General features: G+C 47.0%; 3 protein-coding genes and 1 long non-coding RNA gene across 4 annotated transcripts; 2 read left to right on the top strand and 2 right to left on the bottom strand.

Annotated features, from left to right (window-relative positions):
* Nucleotides 1-6: 6 nt before the first annotated feature.
* armc5 (armadillo repeat containing 5) lies at nt 7-7,375 on the bottom strand. Its single transcript, XM_086054744.1, has 7 exons — nt 6,497-7,375; nt 6,113-6,143; nt 5,891-6,001; nt 4,162-5,053; nt 3,344-4,023; nt 3,019-3,151; nt 7-2,080 (listed from the first exon to the last, which is right to left on the bottom strand). The coding sequence occupies exons 1-7, from the start codon at nt 6,854-6,856 to the stop codon at nt 787-789; spliced, it is 3,501 nt and encodes a 1,166-aa protein (XP_085910870.1). The 5' UTR covers nt 6,857-7,375; the 3' UTR covers nt 7-786.
* A 14-nt stretch (nt 7,376-7,389) lies between these two features.
* Nucleotides 7,390-9,069, top strand: LOC147134029 (uncharacterized). Its single transcript, XM_086054758.1, has 2 exons — nt 7,390-7,826; nt 8,330-9,069. The coding sequence occupies exons 1-2, from the start codon at nt 7,733-7,735 to the stop codon at nt 8,908-8,910; spliced, it is 675 nt and encodes a 224-aa protein (XP_085910884.1). The 5' UTR covers nt 7,390-7,732; the 3' UTR covers nt 8,911-9,069.
* A 747-nt stretch (nt 9,070-9,816) lies between these two features.
* On the top strand, nt 9,817-12,906 carry LOC147134028 (uncharacterized). The gene is made up of 2 exons (XR_015089992.1): nt 9,817-10,217; nt 12,589-12,906. It is a non-coding gene; the product is annotated as an uncharacterized LOC147134028 (long non-coding RNA).
* Nucleotides 12,519-20,385, bottom strand: LOC147134027 (jupiter microtubule associated homolog 1-like). The gene is made up of 5 exons (XM_086054759.1): nt 20,166-20,385; nt 17,849-17,991; nt 14,574-14,728; nt 13,502-13,532; nt 12,519-13,072 (listed from the first exon to the last, which is right to left on the bottom strand). The coding sequence occupies exons 1-5, from the start codon at nt 20,219-20,221 to the stop codon at nt 12,936-12,938; spliced, it is 522 nt and encodes a 173-aa protein (XP_085910885.1). The 5' UTR covers nt 20,222-20,385; the 3' UTR covers nt 12,519-12,935.
* Nucleotides 20,386-20,857: the final 472 nt, after the last annotated feature.

The raw sequence follows: 20,857 nt of genomic DNA, 5'->3' as shown, positions 1-20,857 counted from the left end.
AAAGGCAACAGAGACAGACTTTATGTCTCATTTAAAAAAAAAAAAAATCCCAAAACAAACGGAAGTACTGTATATCATAGCCAATTATGATATGAGACGGGCTTGAATACATCAATACGGTGTCCCCGTAAAATGTACTTACACTTTTGACTGCCAATTACTCATTTTAGGTGCAACTGATCCTAAGTATTATGAATACACGATTAACTTCGGACAAAAGAAAGTTTGTCCTTAAGTGCGACTAAAAGTTACGAATGTCTCACAAAATGATATCGATGGATTGAGCGAAGAGGCACCGTCGAATTTCCAGCACATTCCCAAAACCTCACGCAATATTGCAAAGGATCTTTACATTGAAACAGTTGATGAGGTGACAGAAGAAATCAGAAGGCAATGTCTCGGAATTTCAAATGAAATGTTTTTTGAAATCATCTGGAAACTACTGGCATCATCAGCTGTTAGCCACCATCTTGTGTCATTTAGAGGCAATTAAATTTTTTTTAGGGGGGTGTCCATTACTTGCGGTTTTGGCTATTTGCAGCGGGGCTCGGCTCCTCGCTCTATTTTTCCAGTTGAGTTGATTTCTTTCATTAAATTATCTTAAATGTTATTTTTCATTTGATTTACATGTATCTAAGTCAATAAACACCTAAAGCAAACTAATGGCCAGTCAAAGAGCGGGTCCATTTTTTTGGTACACCCTGAACATATGAGGAAAAAAAAAAAAAAAAAGAATGCAGTTTCCCAAAATAAAACAAAACATGCATACAGGCTTTCCAACGCTTCTCAGCTTAGCGCATCTGCAGCCAGACTGAGAAGATCCTGCTTGAGCGCGTCAACGCATTCGGCCTGCCCGGCAGCCTCTCGCAGGCAGTCGGCCGCCTGGCGGGTCGAGAAGCACGGCCGCCGCCCCGTATCCCGACAGCCCAGCAGCAGCGTCAGGCAGGCCCGACGCAGCGCCGCGTAGTTGTAGCGCTGCGCGAAGCAGTACACCTGCGGCAGAAGGCCAGCCGGGACTCTCCTCGTACCTCCTTCTGGTTCTTGCTCCAGGGGGTTGAGGCAGTCCGGAAGTTCTGCTTTGAGAAGCTGAGCCGAGCTTTTGAACTCTGGCTTCTCCTTTTCTGCGCAGGTTTTCAAACTATTGATTTGACAAATAGCATCAACTTTCCTTGCTGGGATGTTTTTGCTCTCTTTTTTGTTCAGGAAAGTTGCTGTTTTCACACCCTTCTCTAACAGAGTCTCGATTTGCAGTTGAACACAAGTCAGGTCCAGCTCCGACGTCCTGCTGGCCAGCTGCTCCTCGGTGGTGTCCTGGCCACCTCCTGAGGGGGGCGCTGCTGCATGATCGTCAACAGTGGTCGCCGCAGTCATTTCAGACAGGAGAGAAGCCACGCAGACCCCCTCCAGTTCTGTCTGAAGCTCGGTGGCCAGGAATCTGCACGCTCCCATCATGGTCTCGCCTAACGGAGTTTTCGGGAAGGACAGCTCGTCCGATTGGCTGCAAGCCAGCCCCTCAAGTATCAACGAGTCCAAAAAGTGGCACTCCTCCGCCCGGTTCGACGCTGCCAGCCGGCACCCGTGCAGGTGGTGCAGCACCGGGACCAACATGCCTTCAGTCACGTCTTTAATGCAGACGGATTCTCCGGATTTGGCTTCCCCGAAGCCGCCTTTCAGCAAAGCCCTGAAGTACTCCGAGCCCGACCCGGCCACGGCCTCCCTGTTGGCCGGCACCTCGGCCCCGTCATCCAGAAGCAGCAGAAGGTCAAATTCGTATGTGGCGTACGGGCAGATGTGAGCGTGGCGAGGTTTCTTAGAGGGAGGCGGGGCTGCTGAGTCAGCTCGACGAAGTTTAATCCGGCATCCGGCATCAGTTGGCGATTTGATGCTGGACACCAACGGAGACAAGCACCCAATCAGGAGGGAGAAGTAGAGCGAGTGGAGCGAGGCCTCCGGCCAGGTGGAAAGCAGACGTCGACAATCGGCGGTGTGGGCGTCCGCGTCGTCGCGGCAAGCGAGAGGCTGCAGGGCCAAGAGGAGGCCGCCGGAGTCCAGGAGGAGTTTCCGCAACACAGACTTGTTGCTATCAGAACAAAGAAATTACAATTACTGTGGGCTCTTGACTTACCAGGTTACTCTGTTTGAGGACCGAACCATTTAAGGGAAATGGCCACCTGGGAACTGGACATGTCATTGTCTCAGATGGATGTGAATTGAATTGAACGGAGTCAGCGCTCCCTCTAGTGGATAAAGGTTGCCAGGACATCATTCTGCGGGGCACTTAACAGCATTTACTACTTCACGAGAAACGCAAAATATGTTGATGGTTCCTCAGCAAAAGGCTTGTTATGACCATTTTGGAAAAAGGGCTGAAATCAGACGATGATTTGATGAACACTGTAATTACTGTACGGTCCCTTATTTTATTTGGGAAATTGTGTATACATAAAAAAAAGACTTATAAAAAAACAACCTTTCCTTACTTTACTTTTTGATCTAATCACTAAAATAAAAAGAGTATGACATTTAAAGACAATTTTGTGATGAAATTTAGTGACGACCCTAACATTTCATTTTACTTACTGAACCATTATTTGATTATATTCCATTTTATTTATATTCTTGAACTGAATTTAATGCATGTATTCAGTTATTATTCATTCAGACATTGCAAATTATTTGTTCAGTTCAATGTATTATCCACTCTAATATTTAAATTTATTGTTTGAATAAAGTATAGCACGTCAGTTGAAGTATTTTTTTGTGCAACAAAAATGGTTAATTTAACATATTGGGTAGTTGACTAAGAAAATGTTTATTGGGATTTCCTGTCCTCCCCCCACACAATTTGTTAAACATGCCCCTGGTCAAACTGACCCAGTAGCACTATTGCTGTGCTAGAGAAACAGCAAAACAAGATATTTGTCGTGTTTGTCTCCATGGCGATGCAGCACACGAAGCTCCAGGACGTCTGAAAGTGACCTGGGAGCAGCCATTTTTGGCGGTTCAAAGAGGACTCACCTGCTGATTAAAGGCAGAGACAGCGCACAGTTGACTCGGTCCGACTCAGAGCCCGACAGCATGACGTGTGCGAGGATGCCCGCGCCGAACGCCGACTCGCATTGGACGTGCAGATTGTTGAGGAGAGTCATACCTGCACAAAAGACCAACGTGCTCTTCACGTACTGTTTTGACATCATTTTGAGCTCCACCAAGTTTTGACCACTGCTGATTCTCAGTGCTATAAAGACTGTAGTTTTACTTTCAAGTGTTATGCCCCATATGCTTGTCTCCCAGCAATCATTTTTCAAACCTTGAAATCCAGCCTGTCAAGTCAACATCTTACCGAGCTGTTTGACCTTGGCTCTGACCCGGTCTTGCTGCCGCACGGCCCCGCCGTTCCTCTGGCAGAGGTGGTGGTGGATGAGCGCCACGGCCCCGGTGCGGAGGAGTGCCCGGAGGCAGCTGGGGTTGCAGGTCAGGCGGCACAGAAGGCGGAAACAGCGGCTGCTGGGGTCCTGGTGCTGGCTCAGGTAGCGCAGCAGGCCCCGCATGGTGCCCGAGGTGACCAGGGTGGGGCTGGGGTCGGCGGCGTGCGAGAAGCGCGACAGCAGCAGCAGGACGGGCGACTCGGGCGTCCAGGGTTCGGGGTGGTACGGGTGCTGGTAAGCGAAGCGCCGCGGCGCCGACGGAGGTGCGTCGACGGTGAGCTTGGCTGCGGAGGAAAGCGATGAGGAAGCCCGCTGCCGCCTTCTGTGGGGCGATGAGAACTTGGAAGGGGAGCCCGGGTGGGTGGCTTTCGAAGGGGGGGACACGACGGGAGGGCTGCACGGCGACGACGAGGAGTTGGGAGCGTCTTTGTTTGAGGTAGTGGCGTTGAAAGGGGGGCAGCTTTTAAGTGGGGCCAGGCAGTGGGGGTTTGGGGAGCTTTGAGGGGGCGACGCCGCCCAGTCCCCGTCGGTGCTGCTCGAGGAATCCAGCAAGTCTTCTTCGGAGGAGATCATACCCTCGGCCAGCAGCCACGACCTGGGCGCAAAAACACCAGTCAAGTTCAGCGCGTGAAATAGCTTAACACTAACGATTTGAACAAATTGCAGTTAAAGAAAAAAAGTCTAAATCAAGCAAATATCACAGGACTCTTGTGAATGTAAATACTTGCTGTACCTGAGACTCAAAAAGCTCGACGAGCCTTGCTCCCTGCCGCCCTCCTCCTTCTTGCAGCCCTCGAAAGGCGCAAAGTCGAAGGAGTCCAAGCACGACGGCGACAGCAGATCGCCGTGAGACGAACCCGAAGAGCCGCCGCCGCCGCCGCCGCCAGCCGCGTCCGCCTTCTCGCCGGCGGTGAGCGCCACCAGCCGGGCCACCAGCAGGGGGACCAGCCCCAACTCCTGCAGCTGCTCCACGGCCGACTCGTCAAAGACAAAGTCCACGCAGGCCAGGATGGCGAGCCGCGCCAGGGGGTGACTCGGGTGCGCCGCCAGAAAGCCCACCAGCGCCTCCAACCCGCCGCTCTCCTTCACCTTGGCGCGGTTGACCGCCTCCTTGCAGCACAGGCACAGCGCCTTGAGGAAGACCCCCGACTTGAGGGGGTCCTTCTTCGCCTCGGCCGTGAACTTGCCGATGACCCCCAGGGAGCCCACCAAGGGGCGCAGGCATCCTTGGGAGCACAGGTTAGCCAGGGTCTTCAGCGCCAGTTCCTCAAACGGCTTCCCGGCCTCTCCGGACGCCATGACTCCCAGCTGGGCCGAGACCCCCGAGCGGGACACCTCCCTGGCGCATTCGGGGCCACAGCCTCGGGTGAGCTCGTGAAGGGTCCTGAGGGCCGCCCGCCGCAGGCCTTGAGGGTACTCCGGGACTATGAGAGGGGCGAGGGCCGACAGGGCGCCCTGGGTGAGAAGAGAAAGGCGGTTGGCGGGCGTGTCCGAGAGGTAGAGGAGCGCCCGCGAGGCCGACTGGGCGCACTCCAGCTTGGGGCAGGCGTCCCTGGGCGGCGTGGCAGTGGGCGAGGACTGGGCGGACGACAGAGACAAGCACAGGAGGAGGAGAGGAACGCCGCCTGAGCAGGAAAAAGGACATGGTGGCGATTAAAATCAGTTTTTACTCATGTGGAGTGACGACTGCATCCAGCATTTTACATTTGACTGAGTAGCCGAATTCTGCCCAGCAACAAGTGACCCGAGCAGCCATTGCCATGAAAAGGAATGGACCAACCTTCAGTAAATAGTTAAAATTTCTTTATTCTTGTTAAATACATTTCTTTTATGAACTGATCTTCAGCCTTGGGAAATCATTTTATCATAATTTTATCTAAGCTAATTAAAGTTTGGTTGCGATTCTGCATTAATGGGACCAGATGGTGCTGTTTGTCTCATCTTTCCAGAATCAACAATGTCATTTAAACAGCTTACTGACTGTAACCCACAAATTCGACCTTGCAACAAGTAACCAATCAGAACATAACCAGGGGAAAGAATTCAATCCATTCTGTCACTCTACGTTAAAGTGCATGCTACATTTTCATTTTATTTTATTAAGCTAACAACCTTTAGCTGCAAGCATTCTTTTTGTTTTAAGCAGTTAATACATTTTATGACATTTGTACAACTACCATTGAAGAATTTGTTTGTGTTTATTTATAGACGTCCAGCTATGTGGACAACCTTATCGGTTAATTTCACACTTCTTAAAATACCGCTACTTAAAAGTGATCCGACGTAACCAAACCACATAATTTACGAAACTGCGAAAATGCTAACACACAATGCAAAACACCATCGACAGGCGAATGAAACTAGCATCAATGTGGCGATTGTATTGCGATATCTGACGCGTTTGATTTATTCTTGATATGAAATTTTCTAACATGCTAAGTACAGTGAACACGGGGACTCACCGGCCGAGTGGATGAGCGCCGAGCTCCCCGAATCCATGGCCAGGTTCCCCAAAGCCCGCGCAGCTCGGTTCTGAATGGTCTCCTGGGCCACGTTCCTCTTCATCACATCCACTGAAGCAATGAGGACATTTGTCAAATGCCGTCAAGTTTGTACAGTACACACACAGGTGCTGATTTACGCCAGGAAAACATTTCAGCAAAATGTCTAAAAGGGAAACTCACCAACAATATTTATTCCATCGAGCTTGCAAACCTATATTGGAAATACATAAAAATGTCATATTTGAAAGAAGATACGGTTGAAAGAAAAAAAATGTGAACCCTTTGGAATTATCGGGATTGCTACATAAATTGGCACTCTCCCCTGTGACATTTTCATGTACTTATGGATTGCTTTAAATACACAACATGTAATTTTCTTTGTTTTATGTGTAGTTAGACCAAAAAGTTTAACAAACACTTTAATACTTTTATAGTATCGTATACTGTGTAGCTCTAGTTCAAGTCACATTTTTATGACCAATTGATATAGAAATCCTAACAAAGAGTTCCCAAACTTTTTCCTGCAACTGTATAAATAATTGCAGTGCGTTTCCTTTCTCTCACCTCCATGCGCGTCTCCAGCTCAGTGCAGCAGTTGCCTAGGATGCTGAGGGCCAGGTCCAAAGTCTTCCTGGAGCACTCGGAATGGCCGAGCAGGTCCAGCAAGGGCCGCAGACCCCCCTGTTTCCGGAAGTGGGAGATGCCGGCCTTGTCGCCCTTTATGTGCTGCGTTCGGATAGCGACCAACGCTCGCCACTGGGAGAATCTGGACCTCTTGTCCAGTTCAGCCCCCGAGTCAGGTGGGGGCTTGCTCAGGTGGGTCAGGCACCAGGTCAAGGAGGACTCTGGCGCCGATGGAGATCCTTCCCTGCTGGAAGGGGCTCGAGATGGCTTTCGGCCACTTTGCACGGGTAAAGCAGTCATGATTCCTATAACCAGGTAGCCTACCGGCTCACTAGTCTTTAACTTTTGTTTGATAATTTATTTATATACACATTATTCCACTGCTTTGGGGCTTTTGATAGCATTTCATTGAGTTCTGAACTCCAGTGATGCCCAGACTGAATTCATTCATAGACTATTAAAAAAAAAAAACACACACGCGCGCGCTCACATAGTCACAAAACTACAAGTTCCGGTAGGGAAATTTTTTTTTGTACCACCTGATGCCGCGGTTGCTCAAGGGAAATGGAGTTCCGGCCGCTTCCCCTCCGCTCCCCGCAAAACAGGCCTATGTCGTGTCGAAGGCCAGCCAATCGTTTTTCCGGCTCCCTGACGCGTGTTTGTCCAATGTAACACATTTACACACACCGAGTGACGAGGCAAAGCTATGATTACTCGCTGCTGTGCCGCAACCGTCCAAATAGTTTGTGTGACACAAAAAGCAATCGCCTGTGTTAGCCGCTAACGCCATCTTTAGCCAACAAGAAAACAGGGGCGCTCGGGGAAAGAAGCAGGGAGCGCGGAGGAGGACTCGGTTTAATAAATGCTGGGAGTTGTAGTCCAAACTTAACGCCGAGTCGTTTTTCTATTGTACAATTTCCGCTTGAGAAAACTACAATTCAAGTGGAAGTAAGAACACAATACGGCGCGTGGCCTTTCGGGATTGTAGTTTTATTGATGAGCCTAACACAATTACATTACACTGTGCGTGGGATGAAATAGACGACATTTCCCAGAGCCACCACGCGTTTTGTCATAAACCCCGATTGTCCAATGCAATAAGAACGTTTTAAGGGGTTGTTAATCTCCACGATGGAAACATCGCATTTACCGAAATGCTTGTGATTTTGCAACAATATGGAGATTGCCGAAACAATTGTCATACAAAGGACAGGAATGGAGGAGAAGGAAGCGGCGGTGTCCATGGTGGACGCCGAAGCAACTAAAGCGGGTTGGTATTTCTTGTTGTTTAGATTTCATCGAGGCATCGATGAAGAGTAGGAGGGCCTCACGATGGGTGGATGAGTAGGCAGGCGAAAAAAAAAAACTGGATATGAATTATTTTTGAAATTACTCATATTTTTTAATTAAATATTAGGGCTGAATGATGTGGTCTTTAAAAAAAAGTATTATTTTCATTGATAACCCTTCCCCCTTGCCAAGAGAAAAAACAAATGACATTATTAAAAACAAGTTTTGTTCAAGATCCCCACTTCCAATCTGTAATTTGCTTTATTCCTCCTGATACGAAACAAGCTTTTTAAATCCCTTCATCCAAAGAGATGGCTTAGGCATTTGTTTAGGAAACCTTTTGGACGCCTCCCTGTTGAAGTGTTCCGGTCTTATGGACACGCTGAAGGCTGGGGCACGCCTTGGGATCAAACTGGAAGAGTGAGACGAAGTGGCTGGGGAGCGGAAAGTCAAATTAATTTGAAACTTTCTTGCCCCTTTTAGAGTTCATATGGACCCTCCAGGCCACATGGCATCTGGTCAACACCCGTCTGGAAATGGACCAGGCTTTTGAGCAGCCCGTGTGCAAGAAGAAGAAACTTTGGGAGACGGTGGCCGAGAGGGTCAACGCCCGCCTTAGGGGGGAGTCGCGGGAAGTGGCCGCCATGGGTGTCAAGGCCCACGAGTGCGACTTGAAGTGGAGAAACATGCTGACCACCTACAGGAAGAACGCCGAGCGGGCTAAGAGGCTGGGGGACGCCGCCGTCCACTGGGAGTTTTTCGGGGCCATGCGCCGCGTCCTGGGTAAAGAGGTGCAGGCTGGGCGGGGCGCCAAGATGGGTGGGACTAAGGCCAGCAGTAAGAGGTTCACGCCTATTCTGCCGTCGCCTCCTCCGGCGGTGTCCTCGACGACGTGCGGGCCAAGGCCGCCGCAGGATGTCCTGCAGCTGTACATGGAGCTGCAGGAGAGGAAGTTGAACATGTGGGCCCAGCAGAAGGCTCTAGAGGAACGGAAGATTGAGGCCATCAACAACCTGGCCCACGCCATTGCCAGCCTGGCGCAGAAGGACAAAGAAAGCCGATAAACAGACAGATGGACTCGCGTCGATATGTTACTGTTGTCGTTTTCTGTAAGTTTGAACAATTCTGTTATGGGTCACAGTTGTTTCATACTGAAAATATTTTGTATATTAATGTTGTGTTGTACATTTTGATTACAAAATACATGCAAAACTGAACATGCAGATTTCTCAAATTGCATAATGACTTCAATTTAATAATTAATTGCATTACTTGTTCAAGTCTCGTAATCAGACTCCAGTAAATTGCTGTCGACGAAAACAACCACATTGATGGCAGCGCTGTATAAGAATAAGAATGCCTTTATTGATCCCACAGTGGGGAAATTTTATATGCGTTCAAGTTTAAAGGGAAAGTCCCACCAGATTGTGTCACTGCAGGAGGTCCCCAAATTTGATCGTTATATTTACATACAATGTAGATTATAAATGCTGAAGTTACTTTATATTAGATTTTATTAAAACAAATTTTTATGTTAAGTGAAGTCTAGAAAGACTGTTAAAAAAAAAAAGTATTCCATTTATGTTAAGTGTAAGCCAGAAAAGACTTTTTTAAAAATGAAAGAATTAGGGTGTGTAAAAAGGTTTGCCTTTATTTTATTTGGAAAAAAAAGAACTTTATTCTTAAATGTTACTGTTAAAAATGCACCTACAATCAAGCAGCAAAACTGGGTGTCATTTTTATGTTAAGCAGGGTTGTCAGTATCTGATTTATGTTAAAGTAACTTGTAATGTAACTTAGTTACTTTAAATATGAAGTAATCATTCAAGTAACTAAATACTTGTGCAAGGTAATTGGCAACACTGATGACAACAAATGAAAAGGCCTTGAAGGCCCAGGTACCAAATGCAAGGCCCGCCACCGCTATAAACACATTTCCCCTTCAAATGACGACTCTTTCGAGACCAATTAACGCCACATTACTTCCTGCTTCCTGTGGGAGTGGACTGATGCCCTTCCCCGGTCATCTAGCAAAACGAACCACAGCTGGCCGTCCATTTAGCAATCATCACATCCTGTTTACCACTTCCGCTGAGTGAGAGGCCAGTTTGCTGAGTCAGTGCTGTTATGACTCAACGAGGGTATTGATTGCCAGTGGTGGGAAGTCATCAAGTCCAAATACTTTGGTGACTGTACTGGAGTTGACATTTCAGGTTACCCGAGTATCTGCAATTCTACTCAAGTACCGAGTGTGAGCACTTTTACCACCGCTGTTTTGTATCAAGCAGGGACAACTCATCTCATTTCCTCCCCAGGAGTCCCGGGAGAAAACATACACAGGGCCTCATCTGGCCAGCACGCCGCCAAAAAGGTAAAGATGGAAATGACCCAGGCCCAATGATTATTCACCATCAGCTGAATAAGTCAGCGTTTGGCTGCCCGTGGGGGAGCAACGGGGGGCCGCTCACCTCTTTTCAGAAAGATGACATGCATATTGCGAAGTAGATTCAATTTTGCTGAGCAGGACAAAAAGATTAAAAAAAAGCAGAGTTGGTAAAAGTACTTACACTTTGCAGTTAAACAATCAGTCAATCAGCTTTATTTACAGACTCGAGATCCAGACATCGACAAACAAGAAACACAATGAGCGTCAACAAGGTAAAAATGAATACATACACCAAGACAATCATAAGAAAATGCATATTTACTAAATAGCATCATCCAAGAGGCGGCAATGTCTCCAGAAGTTGTACTTAAACTTGCAGTGTCTTTTTCTGTAGGATAAAAATAATTACTGAAGTATCAGATTTTCCATTTGGGTTCCGACTGACTGACAATTGTCGACTTGGCCCCAACATGCTGGCATGTTTCCAGGACAGGAAGTGCTTTTCTTGATCCCGAGTGACCCCTGCATGCCTCTCAGGCTGGAAACAGCCTGCTCAGGTTCCAACTGTATTGTGATTGTAATTCCAGGTAGGGAGGGAAGAAGATCCATCTGACTTGGCCAAATGTCTTCAGATAGCAAGCGCTGTCTAATGCCAAAACGCAATTCCTTTACGGTTGTGTTGGGAATCACTGTCCATCAACCATTTTGTAGGGCTGTTCAAATGTGTAGTTTACCTGAACTAGGTCAGACAAATGGTGTAAAAATAGCCTATAAGATCTTTTAAGCTTGCGGTTGTGACAGAAGAAAACCGACCGAAAGTTCAAAGGTCGATTTAGTGTCTCATCGAGTACTCAAAAAGAAACCTGTAGAAAAGCGGCAAGAAACCGCTGCAACGACTAATGTAGTCCTTTTGTTTCCTGGGGACTACAAAAATGTCTGAGCTGAGTGATTACCCCCAAAATAAATGTCAAAGCAAGCAAATGTTGTGCTTAACTCATCAGAAAGATGCACTCAACATGGAGTCACTTCCATTCTTGAAGAAAACATAGTGCTGGGTGATTTTTTTTTTTTTTTTTGTCCAATCAGATTTAAGCAGTTTCTGTGTTGCCTGTGTTGTCTATTCTGCCCGAGGTCCTCAGAATCAGTTGTGCTGGCCCATGTAGCTTCTAACTCATCAGATTTTAATTTTGGCCTGCAATAATGTCAGCTTTTTCCACCGTCTGGATTGCTTGGTCTGAGGAAAACTGTTCGTTAAAAAAAGTATGCAAAAAAAAAACACAGAAAAGAAATAGTGTAAACTGGATAAGATCTGATGTCACACAAAGGTCCAATGGTGTTCTGGATCTGGTGTTTTCCCAAACGGTGCTAAAGAAGCCAAAGGATTGAGGCCAAGGCGAGCGCTTCCAAATAAAGCAAAGTCTTGAAGAGGGCTGCATATTCATTGCATGTCGCACAAACCACATCAGCGCCGCAATAAAAGACACACGCTCGAAGCACATAAATCAGGTCAAGGAGCTCCACAAGTCTGTCGAATGGCCATAGAAGAAAATGTTTTCCCTCAAATACGTACATAAACTGTAATACAATGCTTACAAATACATATTTAACGTATTTTTATCAATCGCTTTAACTGGGAAAAATGCAACCGATAGTACAAGCTGTTTCTCTTGGCCCCCCAGCAAAATATGACTGACCAAGAAAATATGATGTATATATCCAAGAAAAAAAACCTTGTCAAAAAAATAAAACCTCTAAAAAACATCCAGCTTATTATCGAAAAAAAAATACATTACAACTTTTTCCTTGAAAATAAAGATTCCTCAATAAAAATAACTTTCCAGAAAAAGCCCGACTCTCTGAGAATCTTATAATCGAACATTATAATCTAAAAAAAAAACAAAAAAAAAACTTTTTAATCAAGAAAACAAAACATGTCTGGAGAAAAAAATACTCAAAAATGTATGACCGTTATTTAAAGCAATCACAATTTTGGTTAACGAGACTACAAGTCCATTTTTTTTTTTCTTCATTCATTCATTCTCCGAACCGCATCATTATGTCTGTACTATTGTGATAATTTGCCAGTTTGTGAAAGTTTGCTCAGGAAAGGTATGTTTTCTTTCCTGAGGGGATAAAGTAGGCGTTTATTTGAGGTTAGGTGTGTATTTTTTAAGTCAAAGCACCCGATGACCGAGGCACGCAGTAGAATGGGGCCTCCATTGAAATAGATCATATTTTAAAAAATGTGCAATTGAATATGAATGAAGAAATACAAAAGAGCCCCGGCAAATTCATATCAATCTTTATTGTATTTAGAAATTCGCGCAACAATTCAGTTTTGTCTTCTTTTTTTTAGCATTTACAACATGGACGAACAGGATGGAAACGAGCTAAATGTTTCGCCTTCCCTGGCAGGCGCGATGCACTACGCAGGATGGGCTCCAACGGGCGGGAAGGAGGGCACAGAGATACGTAAAGTGCTTTTATCGACAGTTCTTTAATAGAAAAAAGGATGAAAAGGACATGTTGGTGTTAGCAAGGAGGCGGACGTGACCGTGTGGAGGACACGCGCCACAGAGGTGATAGCTTGATGGAGAGGAAGCGAGTGACGGGGGGGATTTATCTTTCAAAAATAAAAAATAGTGTTCAAATGGAAGAGGGGGGGGGGGGGGGGGGGGGAACCAAAAAGAGGAAAAGGGTTTCTCAACCCAGGATGAGGCTGGACTTGCCACCGGGTGGGTTTCTTCGGCCGCCCGCGGAGGAGTTGGCACTTCCCGACGGGGCGGAGGGCTGTGGCGCCTCCTGCTCCTCCTGCTCCGCCTCCCCATTGTCAGGGCACTCTGTCAAGAGAAGAGCATGCGGTCACGACCAAACGCCCGCCGCACTACGGAAGCGTTTGTACTTTGTTACTTTGCACCTGCGTTTCTAACCAATGTCGCTCTCGAAATCATCATCACGTCAAAACATATCCTAGTGGTGCGACCGTCACAAGCATTTGCAGAAAATAAAATGCCATGCATCAACACTTTTGCCTTCTGGCTGCCCTTCTCACTGAGCGACATTGTTACAAGGGCCTCCCCTTAAAAAAACAACAAAAAAAACACTTGAGAGCCTTTTAATTTGAGAGGATGCTTGCCCTTTAAAACAAAAAAAAAAAAGAACCAACCAACCATCACAGCACAAAAAGGGAAGTACACAAGTGGTCTATCAAGACATCTCAGCAGCTACATTTTCATACACGGAAGGGTTGCAAATGTCAAGATGCTCACCATTGTTTACTTGTTCTTGGCCATTCTCCTCCTGTCGTGAAAACATGAAGAAAGAAAGCAAACGTGAACCAAAGTGACCCGTTTAACTGCGGCCTGTTCATCCAGACTTGGGACAACACCCTGTCATCATGTGACATAATTAGCAGGACAGCTGAAGCCCTGGCCTCTCAACTCAGGAAAGGGGAAGAACAAAAAAAACAAAACAAAAAAATACGAGAGAGAGAGAGAGAGAGAGGAATTAGAGTTAAGTGAGGCAAGAGTCAACAACATGTACAAACAAGTCGCCTTTGACAGTCGACATGCATTTCAGCAGGTTCCCATAATCGGAAGCAGTACTTGTGCTTCCAATACATGTATGCGGATGTTTGAGTTGTTTTTGTTTTTTAATCCAATTAGTTTTCAGCCTCTCCTTGTTGCCATGTCAGCGTAATCTGCCAAGGGCCTTCAAGGTAAAGAGTGCTGGCCAATTGTAGCGCAACTACATGAGCAATGAGACTTCTTTAACCAATCAGATTTATAATTAATATTTTATCCATCCTCTGATTGGCTGAGCAACATGACCCATGATTATATTATTTATACATTTTTTTAATATCCGGAACAATCAAGTGTTACGGACGCAACGAGGTGGCGTTCAGTGATGTCCGTAACAAAATTCGGACAACCCGTAACTATGCTGAAGTGAGATGAGGAGCTTCATTTAAACACAAGTAGCGCTTTGCAACCACCTTGTGCCATCTATAGGCAATTCTAAACCATTTTGTGGGGTTGTCACTCGTTCCGGAATGGCGCTGTGGCCCGCAATGAAATCCATTTTGACATCCCCGGTCTAGGTGGCGCAACCTGCAACTAAAGGGAGGGCCATTAGTTGAGGCTCAGTCCCTAATATTTGTGTCAAAACTGTCTTATTCCCAGCAGTGTAACGTTCAATGCCAACAGTAGATTGGATTAGATCCTATCCGAGGAACGTAGTCCTCCTCGCCTCTCTGAGGTTTTCCCTGAGCTGTCACATCTCATCCGCGGCAACGCTGATTTGGAGAGACAACGGCGGCCACGGGTGTCGTTCGTGTACCTCTTGTCTTTGGCTCCACACCAAAGCGGCTCCAGAGTTGTGGATGGTGGTGAGCTCCGGCTGAGGGTTCTTGGGGAACAGAATAGGCTGCTGGCACCGTCTCAGTGGGGCCGAGGGCTCCCCGCACAGGGTCCCCGCCGCGGCATCGCTGGTACCTGGGAAAAGTTCACCAGAAAGTCTTCAGACCAAAGGCCGCGTGCGGGTTTCACATTGGAACATTTGAGGAAGCACAAAATGAGGATCAAGAGATGGAATTGTAAGTGCTAATGGAAGAGAAAAACATAGTACAGAGTTACTTTAATTTTGGAGGGGGAATCGGCAAGTGCATAAAAGCCACATTTTAAGTTTGATTTAACTCATGCCAAGTGCCCATCCTGAGTAACAGTGCGTTAAAAAAACTAAACAAAAAAAAACTTGGGGATAGGCCAGCACCAGACAATTGTCACAGTGCACTGAAATGACCCAGAGCGGCGCAAGGATATTTGGAGTTTAAAGTAGTTACGTCATAGGCCACACGGCATGACTCCTTCTTTCGACTGGCTCCGAGTCAGCCTTTTGTTCACATCGTCCACAAGCTCCAAAAGTGCATTGCTGAACAGACACAAATTTGGGTTTCTGGCATATCGCAAATGTTTACATCCGCTCTCTCCGTGGCCTCGTTCTCGCCACAATAACCGCTGTCATGGCTGCGCAAAGTGATGTCGGTTTGCAACTGCCAGAATTGCGCCCGTTGCAAACCTTTAGTAAATCCGACCCAAAGCGTCTCATATTTAATCCAAATGTATGTTTTTGGCTATGGGATGACAGAAGGATTAGACAGGAAACCGCTGAGACGGATGACCCGCAGTGATTCAGGCTTTTGAGCAGATGTCCTCCAATATGGAGCCTAATGCAATTAATCACACAGTCGCCCCCAGACCCGGCCGGGCGCTGTAAAACATGAGTGAGCCGAGCTACATGCAGAAAACTTGGGTCAGCGGTTCGACTGAGCTCTTTATGATTGACCTTTTTAAATCTTTGTTTTTCAATATTGCATGAAGGCCGGTTGAATAGAAAAGATTCCCTCTAAAACTCAAGCTTTACAGAAACACGCTCCAGGCAGTCGACCTGAAAGCCAGCACAGAGCGTCTTTGTCACGCGGGGAACAATGGACGCTAAAAAATCAGAGGAGTGGCCACTCTGGTTAATGGAGTGAAGAGCTTCCGCGTCGGCCCCTCCACAACAACGGTTCCTTCATTACCGGCATTTATGAGTCTGCGGCGTTCTCTGGGCGGCGCGACGCAAACATTAAATGGAAAGAAGAGGAAATGAATTGAAAAGAAGGCATCAGAATGACATCAATGTCTTTCTACTTCAACTTACAGATCCCTTGGGCGCATTTGGTCAAGTGTGCATCGTCCACAAGCTTGGAGACGGGAAGACGCCGACATCACAAGAATGTAATGCCGATGACGTGACAGTTTTCCAATGATGAGTCAACAAATGGCCCCGCCAGTGGAGGCCTTGCGATTTAATGACAACGTTCAACTTTTACAGATGACTTTGACATGTTGAGTTTGGATTTGATTGATTACCAAGATAGAGGCGGGTGGCGGCTATGCTAACGGTAACAAAACAATTCCTACGCAATAAAAGCAAACGCAACCTGAAGTAAAACCCAAATAATGACGCCCAGCCATATGCGCTACTCTCAAAAAGTTTGGGATACGTTTCCTAGCTCAAATTCTTAATTCCCACCAATGGGTGCATCTTCCCAACATCCCAAACTTGTTGCGTATCGCGTTGTCTGTATGTCTACGCTTGAGAATGTGCGTCCTGAGGACATTTGCCTCAGCTGAGCAGCTGCTCCCAACAGCTGGTCTAAAGTTAGCAACAGTCAACACCCAAGTCACTCACAACGCCGATGATGAATGCAAGCCACTGCGTGCATCGCCACCAGCACTCAAGCGCTTCGTAGCCAGGGGGTGGCGAAGGCTTCTTGTGCGCTTGTTTTTGGAAACACTCTGTACTTGAAAGTAAGAGCCTACAACTGCTTGCTGTTCCTCGGAAAAAAAAACCTGCATCGTCAACTCTTGAACAAACTGGAACCCGTGTGAACTAAGCATGCGTAGTCAAGCTTTTTTTGACAGAAAAAGGGGTCACGGGCATCTGGCTGGCTACAGCAATTTACACACGGATGGAAGCCAACACAAACACTTTCAAACAAATAAACATCTCCCGCTTGTTCTTGTCGATAGGAAGTAGTACAGGAAGGCCGGCCTGAACTTGGCCTTCACTCTTGTCAAACAATGCCAGCAGGAAGAAGGACCATTCCATTAGGAGGAGAGGGCTGGGCTGCTTTCGGGCAACGCATCGTCGCTGTCGGCGGAAGCCTCGTACGTCCAAATATGGTCAATTTAAGCTTTTCCACAAATCGATACTATTGCTCCGTTCACACGTCGCCTGTTATTCTTATGCGTAATCAACCAATGTAGAGTACTGCAAATAGCTTGAGCCCCAATCTTTAAAGTCTCTTCAATGCTCAACTGTCTGTGAGGTTTTGTTAAAAAAAAAAAAAAAAAATCCAGCCTCTCCCCATTCACTGTGCGGGAGTCATGTGGCATGTTGTCGCCTCAAGACTGAAAACCTGGATGCCTTTGAGATGGCGAGTCAACATACAGTAGCTTGGATCTAAAACACAAATCAAGCCTAAGCGGGGCTAACTCCACCATATAAAGCGTTGCGCCTTTCTGCAAATAGGTTGGAGTGAAAACACGTGATGCCGTGAATTCTCGTCAATGTGCTGCGGGTGCTTTAGCAAACGGACACAAACGCCGGCAAACTGGAAAAACCACAGCCTCCCACTTGAAGATCATGCTAAACAAACAAGACGGCTCGTCGCCTTACCGGGATTGTTGAAAACAAACAGGCAGGCAGGCAGGCAGGCAGGCAGGTCCCAACTAACTATCATGGGAGCTCACGCCGCCTTTGTCATTGAAGCCTCGCTCATGTCTAAGCAAGGCCCAAACTTGAGCGGAGCCATTTCTTTCCATTGAGGGCTGATCTAATCCCCCCCCCCCCCAATAACAAAGCCCCGGGTCAAATTACCCGTATCCCAGCTGCAGCATTGCAGAGTTGCTCTTCTGGTCTATTAGACCAGTGGAATGTTCTGACTACTTCAACGGAAAAATCCAAACTAAGTGATACTTGTCGTTTGTAACTTTTCCAGCACGGAGTCAAAGCGCTCAAAAGTGCAACACATTCGAGAGGGGCTGAATGTGAAGAGGGGAACTGACTGGGTGGGTTGTTCCTCCGATGCGCGTGGGGGTCCTCGGGTTCCCCAAAGATGCTGGAGGCCATCTTGTTCTTGCGCTGCGGGGTGGTGTTTTCGTCTGTGCCGAAGGTGAAGCTGGAGGCGCCGCCTGGCGGTCGTAGTACCCTAAGGGAAGAGCAAGGTTTACTTTTAATGCTTTGCAGGTCGGACGTCCCTGCTGGTCTCAACTTTACAACCCAAAATCCATCGCGCATCCAATGCACGCCATTGTACTGGCATGCGTACCTTATTTCCTCATATAGTGGACTGTAGAAAGCACTATTTGAGGTACTATTATTATGGGGTAGGTCAAGATTGAAACAAACACGGTTCTTTAATATTAGATTCATCTGTACAAATTTCAACCAGCTGTCGCCTTCTTGCTTACTTATTTTCTGGTCACAAGTCGATCGCATGGAATATTTCAGCTCTAAAACTTCCTGTCCAACTTCACACTAACTTCCTTGTTCCTGAAAAGTAGTCAGCGACGATATGGTTTATCTATATTGCAGATTTCCACACATGGTGTGTGGGTTTGTAGCAGACTCCACCCCCCGCGAAAAACGTGGGTTCACTGCACATTGAAATGACGTCGTGGTTCTCGAAGCTGTCACAGAACGTCCGCTGACTCCAGCTCGCTGCAACCATCGGATTCTTTTGCAGTGGTTATCTCCGTTATTGAATGGCGACATTGAATCCACTGTTCTCTTCTGGGTTGATATTACTCATCCCGGGTCAAAAGTCGACATTATGTGTGTCACTGCGTGAATAGATTTGGTAAGCAAAGTATGTTCACACCACGAGTTGAACAAAAGCTTTAGACAATAATAAGGAAGGAGGCTTTTTTTTTCTCGTTGAACCAAAGGACAAAAAGGCCGACTGGACCCCTCCCTCTTTTTTTTCTTCTCTGCTCGGGAGTCAATGAAGCCACCAGCTGACACACTGAGCAGCTGTCCAAGGCTCTGCTGGCCGGTATGGAAAGACGGCAAATGTGCGTTGTCTATCAAGCAGTGCCTGCGCATCCGTGTCTTTTCTGCTTGGCTTGTGTGGGAAAAGCTAAAGCAGAGCTCACCTACCGGGCCAGGGGATGAGCTCATGCTTTCCACACAGACAGAGAGAGAGCGAGCGAGCGAGAGGGAGGCTTTAAGCGGCCTGGCAGCGGACCCCACCCTAGAATCACACTGCAAATGACATCGATGTGAAACGGCTTTAGCAGACGGGGGCTGGCTGGGGTGGAGGGGCAGCCAGTGGGAGGATGAAGCGTTTGTGGGGCCAAAGACGGCAAGTCCGATAAGGCAGACGCTCGATTTTGGTGGCCTGGTGAGATCTGAGCCTCATTCGGGTCGCCTGATTGCCTCTGGAAGGAGCCCTTCGGACCAACCGGCCGCAAAGATGAGCATTAAATTAAACTTGAAAGGAGCGAGAGAGATCTGAAGGAGAGATTTGGGAGGCTTAGCGAACCCAAAGCCCCCGCCCGAGCACCCCCCACCCTTCTACACATGCCAGATCAAAACGCTTGATGACTGACACATATGTGCTCAGCAAAACAAAGATCAGGTCACCTCTTGCAAAATCTGATTTGTAATCCCTGATTCATAGCCCCCCCACCCCATCCAAGCACTGAGACAGCACATTTTTCTTTGCATTGTTTTGTGGGCCAAGTGGGAGGCGAGAAGGCGAGATTCATGACTTCCAGCTATGATATGACTGCATACCTTTTGGATGAGTAGCCCTGCAGTGGGGCTTACTCACCAATTGGAAGTTTTCAACACATTCAGTGGTCTTTCATTTGAACTGGCTCGACAATGAACTATTCCTGCGTTGAATGACATTTGCAGATCCAAAAGATTCTTCCTGTTTTCAGGGCACTGTCAAACTCTTTATAAGGCGTTACGACCACAATTATAGAAGGAAGATAAGAGCAGCAGTTTAAGAAGAGGGGGGGGGCTACAAAGTTATTAGGCCTAGTTTCTTTAGCGCCACTTCCCCAAAAAACATGAATATGATTAATTCCCTCAAGTTATTGCCTCTCTTAAGCTCATCCACCTAATTATTGAACAGAGCCCGGACAGAATGACCTCATGCAGTGCAGCTAAAGTCAAAACGGCGCATCAGATTAACTTAATTAGCAAGATTGTGTGACAGTTGAGCTCAAGCCACAGGAATCCCCCCAGCAGCAGCTAGAGCAGGCTAACGGCGGCTAACGGGTTAGCTTCTCGGGAAGAAAAAGAGGCGTTTTTGTTAGCCGCATCCACTCCTTTTGTTCGCAGCCGCCGAATGGACTCAAAGCCGCCGTTTACCTGGAACTGCTTTTGGCACCGGGATCCACTCCTTGAAAGGTGGTGGTCGTCGTCATCTTCGAGGGCTATTTCAGTGAATTCGAAGTGACGAATATAGAGGGGGGGGGGTAAAAAAGTCAACGGCCAACGGGGCTCAACTGCGGTGGTCTCCACCCGACGATGTGGAAAGCCTGAAGCCGTCCGTCTACAGAGAAGAGCTGCTTGGGTAACTGCAAAGCCTGACTCCGCCCACTGTTATTCGTCTTGCTGTGATTGGACGAAAACTCGTTACAAGTCGTCTGCCATTGGATGAAAAACACGGAACTCACCTCTGTTGTTGGTAGCAGCTTCCAAAGCAAAAAAGGCCACAATCCCCCAGGGCCATTTTCTCTTTGCGTTTTTATTATTACAGAATTTAATTGATAACATTTACTAGACAGGATGTCAAATACAGCTTGCAGAGATCTGTATGTGTAATTTTTTGGGAGGGTTAAAGGTGTAGATTTAATACTCGAGCTGTCTGCCTCAAAAGTTCTGAGGTTGTGGGTTCGAATCCAAGCTGCCGCCTTCCTGTGCGTTGTTTGCATGTTTTTTCCCCTTGGGGTCAAATTAACTGTTACTCCTTTAAAACAGAAACTGTTTCTCGTTCAAAATATTTTATAGAGTACAAATAGTATACTTTGAAATTACATACATTAAAAGTAAAACACGTT

The sequence above is a fragment of the Filicampus tigris genome, chromosome 16, assembly GCF_054856515.1.
Source record: "Filicampus tigris isolate MCC_2025a chromosome 16, RoL_Ftig_1.0, whole genome shotgun sequence".
In the NCBI taxonomy this organism is placed as follows: domain Eukaryota; kingdom Metazoa; phylum Chordata; class Actinopteri; order Syngnathiformes; family Syngnathidae; genus Filicampus; species Filicampus tigris.
Note: the sequence above shows the minus strand (reverse complement) of the source record. Positions and strands in the feature narration are given on the sequence as shown.